Source organism: Thermobia domestica, chromosome 10 (assembly GCF_964235325.1).
Source record: "Thermobia domestica chromosome 10, izTheDome1.hap1.1, whole genome shotgun sequence".
NCBI lineage: Eukaryota > Metazoa > Arthropoda > Insecta > Zygentoma > Lepismatidae > Thermobia > Thermobia domestica.
This window is the reverse complement of record NC_137463.1, coordinates 155,077,371-155,094,326: the sequence shown is the minus strand read 5'-3', so window position 1 is coordinate 155,094,326 and position 16,956 is coordinate 155,077,371. Positions and strand designations below refer to the sequence as shown.

The window sequence follows — 16,956 nt, the reverse complement described above, 5'->3', positions numbered from 1 at the left end:
ACAGTTGAACTGCATACTTATTCTTTCAAAATGAAAAACATACCAACATACAAACTATTCCACTATGTATTTTCTAAGTACTAAATATTTACATAGAGAAATTTTAGAATTTTTATCCTATATTTTCAAAAATGTATGACTGTTAGTGATGAGCAACCAAAACATTAAAATTTTACGAAACATAAAATAAATTATTGTCCTCAAAAGTTGGCCAGCTCAGAGAGAAAGAATAATATCGCCTCGTCAAATGTCCGTTTACCGTCTGTCAGTTGCTTCCGACATAAACTTGTGAGATACGCTGCAAGATATTCAGAATGTTGCAAATTTCCCACATTTAAATTATTATTATGTATTTTAACTAGTATTGTTTTCGTTTGCCTGAAATTCAGAAGGCGAGGAGACGACACACCATTTTCAGCAGACGAGATGAAAAATCCATAAGTCTCGTCTCGAGTTGTCCCGTTTCTTGAGAACTGCTACAGTTGATAATATTTTGTAACTTGTATTTAACAAAGCTTTCTGGGCATGCTTGTTTATAATAGGCTCATTCCAAATTATTTCACGCGGCACTTTTTGGTCTGAGATGTCTAATACTGCTGCAATAATCGTATGGAAAGAATATGTGGACTTTTGAGAAATCTTAGAGGGGAAAAAAAAAAACTTTGGTTAACCGAGAAATAGGAAGTCACGCATTGATAGAGGTCACGATAGGACAGATTATAATAATTATCAAATATGTTGGCTTTACGTACGAGAAAATTCACTTTTTTTTTTTTTTTCTCCTTAAGCAATAATACTTCGAGATAATTAAATTACAACCATCAACATAGCATAATCATCAACTTGCCGCAACCAAGAAGCTTTCGTGCACCACTAACTTCAGCTTTAACCTCACCTCTGTACAATTTTTGTTTTTCACCATACCTCCTAGCACGTCTCGCATTATTTAAATCATACAATTAAATCGAAATAATTTCAATATATTCGGAAAAAAAAAATCAATACTTATTTATACACAAAGGCATCATTAATTAGTGTATAGGTTTATTGGCATTATGGAATAAGAAATCAGTTGAATGCAGATTTCTGTTTGAATTACTAACGAACGCTGCAGGTTATTATTTCACTCAAAATAAAAATAATGAAATGAAATCTTTGAGTTTTACGTCCTACGATTATGCCGGTTAGGCTAAAGGATACGGTGATGATGAGAAATGAATGAAATGGTGGAATGAAGAAAGTGGAAGGAAACGGAAGAAGCCCAAGAAAACCTACGAGCACGGTGTTTGTCTACCACAAAGTCCACACGGCGAGAGCTGGAATTGAACCAGGGACCATAAACACCGGAGGTGAACGCTCTACCACTGAGCCACCGCGTCCCCACACACAAAATAAATTTTCGCACGAACCAAGTTGTTTATTGCCATGTATGATGTCAAGGTATCACTATTTCAATATTCTATTATTTTGTAACTTGTGTAATATGCTATCAGCCGTTATTCTTCCTTATAAGTTTACTTTAAAAAAAAGAAAGAAAAAAACTTTTCCTTGGCGGTGATTCAAATCTCCGACCTTTGGCTCTAGCAATTTCGTTTATCCTTTTATTTTATCGCCGGACTAAATGTTTCATTGCTAAATTAGGGCTTATTTGCTGGCTTACAAGGGAGACTGTTCGAGAAGTTTGCTTTTCGAGAATTTCCATTGAAAATTTCCTTTGTTTGCTTAATATATACGTAAATCGATCTTTAGAAAGAAATATTAGGACGCTGCAGCGAATATTATTAATAATTCCATGACAGGAAAACGTGGATACAACGATAACGTGTATTTACTCCATTTATTTTATTTGTATTTAGGAAAAAAATGCTATTTTAACAATACTAGCTACACATTAGAAGAAGAAGAATAAATATTATTAATGTCATGAATAATGTTGATTTGTGAATGTATTTTTCGGTCACTAGTTACAAATGATATTTACTCGTTGTTATGACAGTGATACGGTTACTAAGATAACAGTTTCGTTACTATGTAATTGTTTATATATAATTATCAATATATAACAAACCAAGACATAATATGATATAGACGTGTATCGCATTACCGTAAAGCAATTGATAATTACTGCGAAATATAGTGTGTGTGTATGTGATTGAAACTAGTGTGTAATCCTTAAATAATCTTCGTAGTAAGTGGCAAGTAATTTTATATGGATTATACTACGAGATTTTAATAATTCGAACTGGAGGTTAACGTTATATAATTTTGGTGGTTCCGCCCGGGAATGCCTTGTGATAGCTCTGAAGCACAGTAAGGACTACGAAAATGGATTACATACTGCTAAGGAATAAGCGCAGAATATACACTAGTCAAAGGATCAGGCATTCAGATTCTGTTCTAAATATTCGATTGTAAATTAGAACAATCAGTGGGACATTTGAAAGAACGGTTGGCGTTGTCACAGACAAATGCCAAATTGGAACGATTTCAGCAATCTCACAATGTCAAGCTGGAACAATTGTCACAGTCTGAAAAGTAAGTTCGATGGTATGGGAACCCGAATAGATGCTATTTTAGCCAAATTTCCAAACTACAAAAGGAAGTTTTGGGCATCAAGAATAAATTATGGACGACTAGTGAGGTAAACACGAACCGAAGTTATCCCGGAATTACAGTGGGTAGTACTCGTTCCCGAATCTCATCAGGCAGTTCTCTGGTGTGGATATGAAGACGGGACTTCACCGAAAATTACGGCAAGCGAAGACACCAGTTTTGATCCCGAGAGTGAAAAGGAAGAGGAAAGACCAAAGCGGAGTTCAAATCTCGTAAAATCTAGAACAATAAGACCTGTAAAATCTAGTAATACTAAATCTTTAAATGTACCAGTAAAGTTTAGTGATATCAAATCTTTAATTACATTCAGTGGTCGCGTAGATGGCACTCCGGCAAGTACTTTTATAGAGAAATTTGAGGAATGCGAATTCTTAAAATCTTACCTCATGTTTTATTGCCACCATGTTCAGTATGGTTCAACGCCATTAAAGATCGTTTTCGTAGTTACGAGGACTTCAAGAGTATTTTGCTTGCTAACTTTGAAAATAACTTTATACAAACAAATAAGGATATACAAGTCAGAAAGGGATATACAAGTCAGAAATAGGTGATACAACCCTAAAATAGATAGAAGTATTATGGATTTTGTTATTACTACGTACAACGATCTAAAATTATCGAATCCTTATCAACTGGATTCAAGGATTATTGGCTCAATTAGAATTTTGTTATTGTATAAATTACAACAGGTCTTAATTTCATCGCAGTGTATGAATTTCAACCATTTATTATTAATAACATTGAATTTTGAAAATCAAGTGGCTATGCAACATAATGCAAACAAGAGTGCACGCAATATCAACAATAAAGAATATAGTCAAGTATCTCTACATAACATTGGTATAAGACAAGATAGTAGTAATAAAAAAGAAAATTCTAAATTTACCGGTAACTTAACTGAACCTATTTCCAAAGGTATTATTGTTTACGGAAATAATAGATTCAACAAACCTATTCTAATTAACGCTGGTAGATTTCGTAGCAATTTGAATCGAATAGGTAACAGGAATTTTTCCAATAGGAGACATAAGAAATGAATCGAATCTTCCTAACAGTTCTACACAAGACTATGCAATTCAGTGTAATATAATTGATGCAACATGAAGTAATACTTGAAAGTAACATCTACTGGTGGGGATCAGATTAAAACCATGTCAGCAACTGAAACTCAATGTCGTGAAATTACAAGTGTGAAAACTAGAAACAATAAATTCAATTCACATGGACTATGCATTAGTGAATCAAAGGTTCTAGCATAGTTTTCTTGTATAATTTTAATGTAATATTAATTATTGCTTATTTCGTTTTCTTTTAAGTACTGTTATGGTTTCTTGTGATAGTTCTTTTGTTTCATGACATACGAATTGTTTGCCAATTTCATAATAGCCGCGCCCGAATGGAAGAACACAATTATGTTGTATTTTAACTTGTATTGGCTCTAACAATCATCATCATCATCATCATCATAGGTATTCTGCCTTCATTGGCAGGTCACTTGCCGCAGCTGAGAAGCTTCCATGCTCCACGGTCCTCCGCTAACTTCTTCGTCTTCGCGTATGATCTTTTTGTTTTTATATCATCCATTAATTGTAGTCTCCTTCGTCCCCTCCCTCTTTCCCGACACCATACCCTCTAGAACGTCCCTCATGATACAATCTCTTCTTAGGCAATGTCCCAACCAGTTTCTCTTCCTCTTCCTAATAATATCTAAAAGTGTTCTTTTCTCACCCACCATTTCTAACACACTCTCATTCGTTTTGCGCTCGACCCAACTAATTCTTTCCATTCTTCTCCACACCCACATTTCGAAGGCTTCCAGTCGATTTTCATCACCTTTACGTAACGTCCACGTTTCCGCCCCATACAGTACAACACTCCACACGAAGCATTTTATGAGTCTTTTTCTCAACTCTTTCTTCAAGGTCCCACAAAACAGACTTTTCTTCCTCCTAAAGGCTTCTTTCGCCATTCCTATTCTTGCTTTTATTTCACGTTCGCACTTCATGTTATTACTAAGAATACTACCCAGATATCGAAAACTATTCACTTGTTCTATTTTCTCCCCTCCTACTTTTATATTTGACACAGACCCCTTCGTTCCAATCATTATAGCTTTTGTCTGTCTAACATTTATTTTCATCCCATATTCTTCAAAGCCCTTTCTCATTTTTTCTAACATTTTATTGATTTTCTTTTCAGATTCTGCAACAAGCGCCATATCATCTGCAAATCTTACGCATCTAATCATTCTACCTCCTACCGAAATACCATCATCATCATGTAAACTCTTTTTCACTATCTCTTCTAGATAGACATTAAATAGTGTTGGCGAGAGGGAGCATCCTTGTCGAACTCCCCTTCCAATTGCACTCTTCCGTCAGTTCTTCACCTATCCTAACAATAAAATTGTTGGTTCATGTATAAGTTTCTTATAAGTCTTCTATCTTTCCATTCCAACCCTATCTTCGTTAGAACTCCCAACAACAATTCCCAATTCACGCGGTCAAAAGCCTTTTCAAGATCAATAAATATAACATACACCTCTTTCCCTTTTTCTATAAATCTTTCACCGATCGCCCTTAATAATCCAATTGCATCTCTTGTGCCCTTGCCTCTTCTGAGCCCGACCTACTCCTCAACCTCTATTTGTTCTTTCATATAACCTTCTGTTCAGTATTCGGAGCAGAATTTTAGTTGCATGAGATATGAGACTAATAGTTCTATAGTCCTCACATCTCTTTGGGTTCGATTTCTTAGCCATCGGTATCATGATCGTTTTCAGAAAGTCTTTTGGCCATTCTCCTGTTTCATTTGGCCTGGCTCTAACAATAATAACTATAATTTATTATTGAGAAAAGAATTGAATTAGGGACCTGTTTAAATAACTAAAATGTTTAATTTTGAATTCGCCTTCTCTTCATCGATTAATTAAAATATAATCATTATGAAATGAAATATAAAAAATATAATGTATTAATGAATTGTAATTTTAATACATATGATGGCAATTCAAAAACTAAGGTGACCATATATATGTAACGGGTCCCAGGATTCTTTCTTCAATTGCGAACAATTTAAGAAGTCCCATAGTTCGGGAGCCATATACAAAAATAACGTGTATTTACTCCATTTATTTTATTTGTATTTAGGAAAAAAATGCTATTTTAACCTTTAGATGTATTTCGGAGTTGTATTATATTCAGAGCTGTATGTATGTATATTTTTTTTATCGTAATGGTTGTTTCTGACATCTAGCAGTAGGCTCTTTTGTATTATTATTTTATATTTATTTAAAAATTTTATTTATAATAACGGCGTATGAATGTAGTTATTACATGTGCTAAGTATTTTCATTTGGGGGGTTAATATGACCCTTTCTTCAATTTTGTTCTCTTTTGGTGGAATTTTGTATAAGGATTTGAGATGCAAGGGCTCGATAAAAACAGACTATTTTTTAAAACATTTTTTTTTTGCTTCGTTTTTTTGCTTGGGAAATTTTGGGCTTTTTTTCAAAATTATGCTTTAAATTGATACAACAAACTTTATTTTACTTCTCTACAACACAAAAAACTCATTTAATTAGTGGTTGATGCAGATAATATAAAACCTCGAAAATAAACCATGAATTTCTAAAAGATATTTCAAATAATTTTAATTCTTAACATATTTGCATTATGAGTACCAAAGGATTACCCAATGTATATAATAATAATGTTTTAACCTTTTATATACAAAAAATAAGTACATTTTTTAAAAAGAATATACAAATAACTAGTCAAATTGTATGTAGTATTTTTACTTCAAAATATTCCACACCCTCTTTTTAAAACAAAATAAAATTAAAATTAAACATAAGAGAAATACTTATATTTCTATGATATGATATACTTCTGTGATAGGCTGCACATCAAGACCTTCGTTTCCATGGTTCTGTATATTCTTGAAATTTTACAGTTGTGTTTTATAACCACCAAAACGGTTTACCCACTCCTCCAAGTTTCTGAATATTTAACAGGAATTCAACATACTATTCCGTTAGAAAAACTACGGAACACATTTAAGCCAAGTCAACTACAACTGCACAACAAACATGAGTGAATGGTTAACTTTTGCGCCTCTATCGGGAAGTCAGGGATCCAATCCCGCATTCGATCATTCTGCCAAGAAGTTTTTCTTAACCCTTTTGGGATTTCCACTTTTTGAGGTAACTTTTAGACTTTCAGTCAGAGTTACTGCTTCCTTACTATTTATTGTAGGGTCATGGTTCATACCTAGGTTTCTTTCCTTTTTTTTTTTCCTTCAGAGTAGAGCATTCTTTCCAGCGGTACCACTCGCTTGTCCGCATTATACACCAGAAACTGGAAAATCGGGGATAACCGGGAGATTTTCGAAAAAAATTCAAAATTTTTGCGCCCCTCTGGCCCGGGCCTGGGTTCACGCAGGGATGTGAAAATCTCCTGAAATATACGTAGTTATGTACACAATACATGTGCAAAATTTCAATCTTGAATCTTGAAAACAAAGGCCGGAAAAAGTTTTTGAAAGTCTAAAGGTGATCCATTTATATATATATATATGGGTCATTCCATATGAAATCACCAAATTTGAAACTAAAATGTGGCTCCTATGTTTTAAATGTTACAATTCTATCTCAAAGGGAACTGCTGTAAGAGCCATTCGAAATTTGGGGGTTTTGTGCAAATGTGCCTAAATCTGCCCTCAACTTACATTGTCATAATTTGTTTTTCTTCAACATACCAAAAAACACCCTCCTATTTTTTTATTTTTTTATATGTTAAAGAGGAACACCAGAGCTACTTATTTTGAAAATTTGAGGTTGGTGTTAGGTGGGCCTTTTTCAGAAATAGTTGCCAAATTTTGAGATTATTTTTTCTTTCTTTTCTCTCTTTCTTTGATGGTGAAATTCATATGCTTAACCCCACTTGGGCAGTTCATCACTACAATGTTTTAATTACTACACATTCTACGATTGTTTTAGTGAAAACCATTTTCAAATAGCTTCAATATCTCCAGAGATCTAGCGGTTTAAGTACTGTAAGTTGAAGGCGGACTTAGGTGTATTTTTGCACAAAACCCCCAAATTTCGAATGTCTCCTACAGCAGTTCCCTTTGAGATAGTATTGTAACATTTTACAGATGTGTTATGTTTGAGTACCACAACACATGTACAAAATTTGAATAAAATGTAAAACATATGAGCTACATTTTAGTTTCAAACCTTTAACTTAGTCACAGAATATTACAACAGTGATGATATGCCTCGAAATGCTGGATTAAGTGTTAGTGTCAGTAAGCATATGAATTTAACCATCAAAGACAAAAAAGAAAAAATAATGTCAAATTTTTTCAATTATTTCTGAAAAACGCCCACCTAACATCAATCTCAAATTTTGAAAATAAGTAGCTCTTGTATTCCTGTTTATCATATATATAAAAAAAAAAAAAAAGAATAGGAGGGTGTTTTTTGATATGTCGAAGGAAGAAAACATAATTTAAGTCTCATATTATTTAATTTTCTAGTAATACGACTTGAATGGCTAAGTATGTTCCTCTATAATGGTTGATGATTCTTATGGAAAAAAAAGTACAAACTCTTCCTTAAATGTAATTTATAAAGTTATTTTAAAACAATATGTGCCCATTACGCAGCCTATGTAGTGCTGTTTGATTTAATAAAAGAAACAATGAACAACAGTGAAATATCGTTATATAATACACAAATAAAATTTATGTTTGGTTGATTGTAAGCAATTTGAAATAGTAAGATGACCAATTTTAGAGAAGGTCTTCTCTGTAGCTTGAATTTCTTCAGAAATGCTGTAATTTCTGCCAGTACCAGTTGAAATACTGGGTACTCCAATATTAATGATGCAGTTTTCGTATGGAATCCAGCATGTGTTAGGTGTTTTTGCCTAGAAAAACATTTTCGTGAGTCCACGGGGATGAAGGAAATTCACATTAGTCACGATGTTCCTGTACATTCTCAACTATTTTTCCAATCCACCATTTCTCTTCAGAAATGCCCGCAATAAATTGCTCACATGGAAGATTAATGTCTTTCGATTCTGCTCGAGTATTTAGTGTGTCTGCTCGAGTCTTGGAAGAAAGTACACAACTGACTTCAAGTTTCAACAGGCTGGTGTGTCCATGATGAATTTCACGCGTCCCTTGCAACGTTATGGCTTTTCCAGTCTCTCTTGAAGCATTTGACAAAGGTTTCCAACATATCCCATCATAAAAAAGCGTTTGGTTATAGTTTGACATTGGTTGTAGTTTGAGAAAATTCGAAAAAATCGGCAACAGTAACAATCCGGTCATCCAGTGACCTCTGTAAACTAGCATGTTTCGCTAGACATTTCAGCGTCTCAACTATGTCATCGCAAACACTTTTGCCGTGACTTGTGGCAAAATAGTTCCACTCACAAGTAAGTCCAAAATCACTCGTGCAGGCATAAGTTGACAAAGTTTTTTTTATTTTTTTTTATATATAGTCTTTATATCGGGCTGCTGACCCATCTCCAAAGTAGATAACGTGTTTAATTTGAGGAAAAACATCGTTAACATACTTCCAAAGAATAACTTGGAATGTAACTGTATCGTGCTTTAACGTATCACTGACACAACATAATGAAACATTTGATAACAGAAGTTACAGGATCTCTTAGCATGTTTCATTTGAAAAGATTACAATGTTGCACAGTTGAGTGGAATGTTGGTCAAGTGCTACTCTTAAACTTCATCTTGACTGATACAGCAGTAGTTTTCAGCAAAATCAACTATAATTCAGCATGATTTGTAATCCAAAGTCTCTATTGTGTGTATTTAAAGTAGCTGCTCTGGGATTTGACTATGAAGTAATGCTGCGCTAATTTGTCATTTTATTCCTACTAAAATCTCAATGCAGTCGTCTATATCTTTAATCATTGTCTCCATTTGGGTTTTGTCAGTTTGAATCGATTGTTTGACTTCCAGAGTGACCCAAAGGTAGGTATACAGACCTACATATAAAAAACATACAGGGTTGTATACCTACTTTTGGACCACCCTGTATATCTTATAATAAGTGAGCCAGTTCTTTTAATGCACGAACGAGATAAACGGTTGTTTGAAATGTTCCAATAGTTTTCATAGTCGTTCATGATTTTGGAACTAATGACAGAATGTGAGTCCCTTCAGCAATGGTACTTGAAGTTTCAGATTTCTGGCACAACTCAATTATTAAATCACCTCAGTCTTGACAATTGTAAACATTTTCAACACGGAAAATTGGAAACAGACATTCGAAATTTGGGGCTTTTGTGCAAAAAGTGCCTAAATCTGTCCGCAACTTATTTTCATAATTTCTTTTTCTCCAACATACCAAAAAACACCCCCCTAATTTTTTTATATGTTAAAGAGGAACACCAGAGCTACTCATTTTGAAAATTTGAGGTTGATGTTAGATGGACCTTTTTCAGAAATAGTTGCCAAATTTTGACTATTTTTCTTCTTTTTTTTTCTCTCTCTTTGATGGTGAAATTCATATGCTTAACCCTACTTGGGCAGTTCATTATTACAATGTTTTAAATGCTAAAAATTCTAAGATTGTTTTAGTGAAAATCATTTTCAAATAGCTTCAATATCTCCAGAGATCTAGCAGTTTTAGTACTTTAAGTCGAAGGCGGACTCAGGTGCTATTTGCACAAAACCCCCAAACTTCGAATGGCTCCTACAGCAGTCCTTTTTGAGGTAGAGCTGTAAAATTTGACAGGTATGCTATGTTTGGATACCACAAAATTTGTACAAAATCTGAAGAAAATCTAAAATTTGACCCATTATATATATATATATATATATATATATATATATATATATATATATATATATATATATATATATATATATATATATATACACTAAAAATTTACTGCGTCATTACTATTTGGCCTAGCGTCATGGTTCAAACGCCATTTCCTTCAGTATTACGTTCCTTTCCAACGATACCACTTAATGTTCGTATCATACACCTGAACCGTAAAATTCGGAAAAAGCCGGATTAAAAAAAAAAATAATCTCCTTGGTACATTACGCCCCTTTTGCCTGGCCTGGGTTCAGGTAGGGATCAGAAAATCTCTAGAAAAATACGTTGTTACGTACACAATGCGTGTGCAAAATTTCAATCTGATATCTTCAAAACAAAGGACAGAATTTTTTTTTTTTTAAATCTGGTCACCCATTATTATATTCTAAAAATTTATTGCGTCATTACTATTGGGCCTAGCAACATGGTTCGAACGCGCCCTTTTCAACGGTACTACTCACATGTCCGTATCATACACCTGAACCCGGAAATTCGGCAGAAACCGGAATTTTTCTGAAAAAAAAAATCACTCCCTCGGAACATTTGTGCACCTTGGGCCGGGGTCCAGGTTCACGTAAAGAACTAAAAAAAAAAAAAAAAAAAAAATACCCAAAGGTGCACACAATCCCCATGCAAAATTACAGTCTGATATTTTGAAAACTAAGGGCGGGAAAAAATTTTGAAATTGTCTTAAAGTCACGCTCCTCAGCCCTCACTTGGCGCTGCCAGGTTGACCATCCGGTTCCACAACACATCTGAGGTGTTCTTTGGTCTATGCTTGACTTGACCAATAAAAAACAGGTTCAATACGTGTTTATAACCTTAATAAGCGTTTAAACAGAACACTACTCCATGGTAAAAATTCGTACCAAAAATCCCAAAAGGGCTAATTCCATCTGTCAATGTAAAAATAGTGCCTGTACTGTGAGTCTTGGCCGACTTCCTTTCTTGTTAATTTAAATCGTTGTTATCACTGATTACCAGCAGTGACGAATTTGCGAAGGGGATTAGGGTGGGAGGTGTCTTTCGGACTGAAGCCTGTTCCCAGAAATTACGAAATTTCTAAAGCAAACGAAATATTATTATGTCTTTCCTCATAAACTTTAAGCTCCTCTCAAATAAAAATTATGAATTTTCAGAAAAACTAAACATTAATAAGAAAAAGAAAACCCTCTCAAAATATTTTCTAAGTCCGACACTGATTATTAGTACACAATTTTCTTCAAGGCTGTATACAGAAGATTATTTCTGAATATAGAAACGACACGTAATATTAGTTACGCCTGTACTCATAAACTAAGCTCCTTCCAGATAAAAATGAGGGATTTTTAGAAAAAACAAACATTAATCAGAGAAACCCCTCCCAAAATGCTTTTCTAAATCCGCTACTTATTATTTGTATAAAATGGTATCCCGGGTTGTATCCGGAAGATTATCGCTAAATCATTGCACAGCCACAGTATAACAGAAATGTGGAAGTACGCTTTCACGGATATATTGAAATACGTACGCTCTGACGGATATATTAAAAAACATAAGTTTAACTTATGTGCTAGAAGCTAGAGTACTAAGCTCTAAGAAATGAAATGATCTAGAGACGAAAAAAAAGTCGATAACTCAAAAGTTAAAATGACGTTAAGTTAGCCTCTAAAATTGCCCTCAAATACTACTTTATCTTTGCTTTAATTCATAAAACGTGTGCTCCATTCATGATGATAAATTCCAGAGCAAAACATGGCATTTTGGTCATCAAATCCTATTTAACTATAGAGCATACTATAAGAAAGCTATTTAGATGGGAAAAATCATGAAAATGAAAAGCCAAAATTTCCAAAATTGTTTTTTCTTTCTTTTTTTTGTGGAAAAAAAACATCGATTCAAAAAAGCCGGCATTCCTGCATCTCTAACAAGGATTGATATTTAAGTTATGATAGCTACTACACCGTTTTTTATAAGCGTAAGATAAAAGAAGAGAAAGTATAAGAAAAAAGCTTATGTCACTAGTGTGTGTGATGAATGAATTCCGAACTCGAATTTGAAACAAAAATGTGCTGTACATACACAGGAGTATAAAATTATGTAAGTACCTTTGTACATAAATTATGAAATTAAAATAAAATACATTAATATTAAATAATATTGATATAATGTTGAATACGTGTTTATGTAGAAACAAAAGTAAAAGTAACACTATACGCGGATATGGGACTGACAAATTTAAAACCGTTCTACATAAAAGATGAAGAGTTCACCTATTGTGTAAGTTTTGCAATGTACACTTATGTATCCAAGTTCGCAAAAATAGTAATTTGTTATGAGAAACTAATAATAAAGTTATATTTCTTGAAAGTATAAGCGAGATTAAATGTTTATGAAATGTATCTACTCACTTACTGTTAATACCAAGATGGAGCCCTTGTACCTAAATGGGAAATCATTACGAAACTATTGCGAGGAAGTATTGATTATGTCCTAGGAATAGGTTTCAAACAAGAAGTACAAAACAATGTTGGAAGAAACAAACAAAAAAAAAAAAAGTCAAGGGATCAAAATGACCTCCCAAATGTAATAACGTAGACAAAGATCCCAAATGAATCTAAAGGTTAACAAGCACTAGCTATATATTAGAAGAAGAAGAAAAATGTCACGAATAATGTTGATATGTGAATGTTAATTTTTCGGTCGCTAGGTATAAATGTTTGTTTACTTGTTATGTCAGTGATCCGGTTACTAAGGTAACAGTTTGGTTTGGTTACTATGTACCGATACTTCTTTATATATAATTATTAAGACGTCGTATAATATGAACGTGCATCGCATTGCTGTAAAAACTGAATTATTGCGAAATATAGTTTGTTTATATGATTGAAACTAGTGCGTGATCCTCAAATAATCTTCGTAGTAAGTGGCAAATAATTTTGTATGGATTATACTACGAGAGTTTAATAATTCGAACTGGAGGTTAACGTTATAACTAGAGCAATCCAAAAGCATAAAAAACATAATAGCAATTTACACATATGGTTGGTACCTTGAACATGGTTGTGGTTGTCTAACGGTCCAGAAGAAACTAATTTCAAAAGCATAATTTTAGAAAATAAAGCATAAAACATAATTTAAAATATATGCCATAATTTTTGGAAATTCTATTTAACTGCAAGTTTAACATATACTATATTAATATTAAAAAAAAAAAAAATACAATGCAAAATCATTGAGAACATAATGCAACAATGAAAAGCTTATTTTTATTTCTGTAAATTTTTCGGTGTAATCCTTTGATGTGGAGAAAAGAAAAAAAGAAAACTTTCCGCCAACAATGAATAGTACACAAGAACTCCACACTATATTGTTATGTGTACCTCTCGAATTTGAGCACTTTCTGTACTTTCTGTGCACCTTTCTGTATATATGGGAAGGTGCACACAACCTCTAAGGTGCACACAAGTGATAGAAAAACTGAATCGAGCAAAGCATATCTCTTTACAGTGCATTAAGTAAAAAGTTCATTAAATATGAAAGAAATTGCTTCATAAAATATTAATAAATAGATCAAGATATTTAGATTATTTAATGTATAGTAAATATTCTACATTATACACGATTAATGTAAAACAATGAATGAAATTAACAATAAAGCATAATTTGGAAAAAAATAAAGCATAATTAAACAAAAAATAAAGCATAATGTGGGTTGCTCTAGTTATAACGCTAGCAGTTAGCAGCTCTGACACAGGTCTTTGTGGTGTAGGGTGGATGACACTAGAACAATTTCTCCATCTTATGATGAATCTCTATTATTTCGAGCGTGTTCTTCCACGAACTCCATGTATCAATGACATAACTCATTATGTGTATAATCTATCATTTCATTACATACTGCATTTGAGAAGACAGAAAAACACTGGTCATACATGAATTACAAAATGTCTACAAGAAATTGAAAATATCAAATCTTTAACAACTGAAGGAAATAAGTTTGTAAATCTCTTCTCCATTCACTGATCTATTCCTATTTCCATCCATTATCTTCATTCGAACATTAGTTTCCTTTTCCATGAAGATTATCTTGTTTGTCATATTGAATACTGATTAAAATTTAAACTGAATCATGTTAGAAAGTTTGAACATGGTGAATTCAAACCGGGCACCCTCAGTGGACGCTCAATGTGATATTTACTTACATACAGCAATCAGTTATTTGATGTTGCACAAAAGCAGATAGGTAGTTACCACTGCAGTGGTCGCGCTTTTCAGATTACCTGTTTGGTCGCGCGGATCACTATTGTGATCCACAGCTTAATTGTATTCAAACGGTTATATTTATAGTACTGTTATTATATGGTGGGAGGAGAGTATAAAGCAAAGTATAACGCACATTTTAATAATATTCTTTTTATTATTAAAAAAAACACTTATTTATAAGACATTTTGTAATTTTAACAAAACTCATAACAAACTTATAACAAAACTTATTCATTTTATTGTCAATCAGGCAAGCAAACGCCCCAACAGGTGTACGAGCATTTTCAGCATCACCCTAAGGACCAGGTGTATGAAAAGGAGGTATTACATTGTTATATGGAACTCTAGAAGTACGTGGCAATTGAGGCTTCAAATATCAGCTCTCTTTTCTTACCTTTTTCCCTATCTATGTAAAGCTCACGTAAACCAAGATTAGGTAGTTGAGAGTCTCCTGTAGGAATTGCTTCTACTGGAATATCTTCCTCTGTTACTTCTGCAGGTAGTGGAATCCTCTGCTTCTTAGTTTTATTGAACTCCATTACTGTCGAATTCATAAGACACCTCGTTATCAATGAAGAGGTCTTCCTCTACTTCGTTTGGGTCTTCTATATCAACAATGCTGTCACAATCACTCTGTTTCATTTAACTACTCACGTATCTGTTCACGGCCTCGCTCCGATATTTTAAACACTAAATATACGCAACATATAGAAAACAAACACAGTTATTCCAAAACCCAAAATGGGTAAAGTTTTTAAAAAAATGTAGTCCGTGTTTGGTCGCGTGGATCACAATAGTGATCCAGCTACAAAAACAAACACCCGCTAAATGCACTTTTGGCAGCAGGAAAGCTGTGACAGCACTGGTCTGTTTCACATGATGTGGGGGGAAGGTAGATGGCTGCTCAAGGGCAAGCGTTCTATCAATTCCCAGCGACAACAAAAGATATACCCCTGGATCACAGCAGTGATCCGCGCGACTACTGCAGTGTTAAAAACATTTCATGTAGGACTAGACAAGATACTACGGCCCGTATGAAGAGACGTTCCTTAGATGGATGACTCAATGAGTTAGTTACTTATCACTTTCTTTCTCAATTCAGAACAACAAATTTTAATTTTAAGCAGTTACATTTTACTGAGCATTTTCAAACTAAGATTTTACAATATTTACAAATTATACTTGAATTTATTATTACCACTGTCTCCCAAAATTACTTACTTTGGGTCTGTTACTGGAATTTTGTGTTTCTTCCACCATGCTTGTTCTGTGTGATCAGTGCCACAGCGTACTTGTCAACAGAAATATCTAAAAAATAAAGAATATATATATATGTATATATATACATATCTCCGACTAATAAATACTAATTCTCCAATCATAAAAGCGGAAGCTTAGTTGAAGTATATACTATTTATTATTATTATTATTATTATTATTATTATTATTATTATTATTATTATTAATAATAATAATAATAATAATAATAATAATAATAATAATAATAATAATAATAATAATAATAATAATAATAATAATAATAATTACAAGTGCGCTTATCGTATCAACAAATTCTGTAAAGTGACACAGCTATGTTGCTTAACTTTCACTATAAAGAGCGGAACACAAAGCAACGTTTCCAACAGTCTGTCAGTGACCAAGTAGGTTGCATCGTATAACTAGACTTACTGTCAGATCAAGGAAGAGAAAAGGTAGGAAAGTATATTTTTAACAGCATAAACCTTGGTTGAAGAGAAGTAGTGTAAGAAAATGGATATGAACGCTTGCCTAAAGTAAAAAGATAATGATATGAAGATCGGGATGGCCAAATTCACGCTTATTACTGGTGTCTACTATGAACAATGCACTTGTACAAAAAGTGCTATACTTACATTATATTTCCATATTGACCTGCTGTGTCCTTTGGTATGTGGGCTTTTACATAATGGCTCACTTTGTTTTCTTAATACTAAGTTAAAAAGTCACAATTCAAACTGTCTAGTATGTAATGACCTCCGTCGGAGTGTTCTGGCTGGATTGAAGAATCCCAATTATCTAACTTTGCTTGGTAATTTCATCTCGGTTATTATTCCAATGGGTCTCTTTCGATCTTCACTTCGCTTTAAGGGTGCGTCTCACAGGAATACGTGCATATTTCTCGGTAGTGTCCCTGAAAAGACATTCGCTGATTTAAGAATCAACGTTTTAATTTTTCTTCCTGTGGCTCAGTGAGTGGC

At 33.5% G+C, this 16,956-nt stretch overlaps 1 protein-coding gene across 4 annotated transcripts in view; it reads right to left on the bottom strand.

Annotated features, from left to right (window-relative positions):
- The window catches only part of ave (sterile alpha motif domain-containing protein aveugle), a 50,898-nt gene that overhangs the window by 18,869 nt on the left and 15,073 nt on the right, over positions 1–16,956 (bottom strand). For 3 of the 4 annotated variants that reach the window (XM_081728659.1, XM_081728661.1, XM_081728662.1), the window contains exon 2: positions 15,941–16,027. In XM_081728659.1, coding sequence (XP_081584785.1) covers positions 15,941–15,979 — 39 coding nt within the window. In that variant the 5' untranslated portion in view covers positions 15,980–16,027. Of the gene's footprint in view, positions 1–15,940; positions 16,028–16,611; positions 16,890–16,956 lie in introns of all 4 variants that reach the window. The other variant, XM_081728660.1, reaches the window with a different exon arrangement.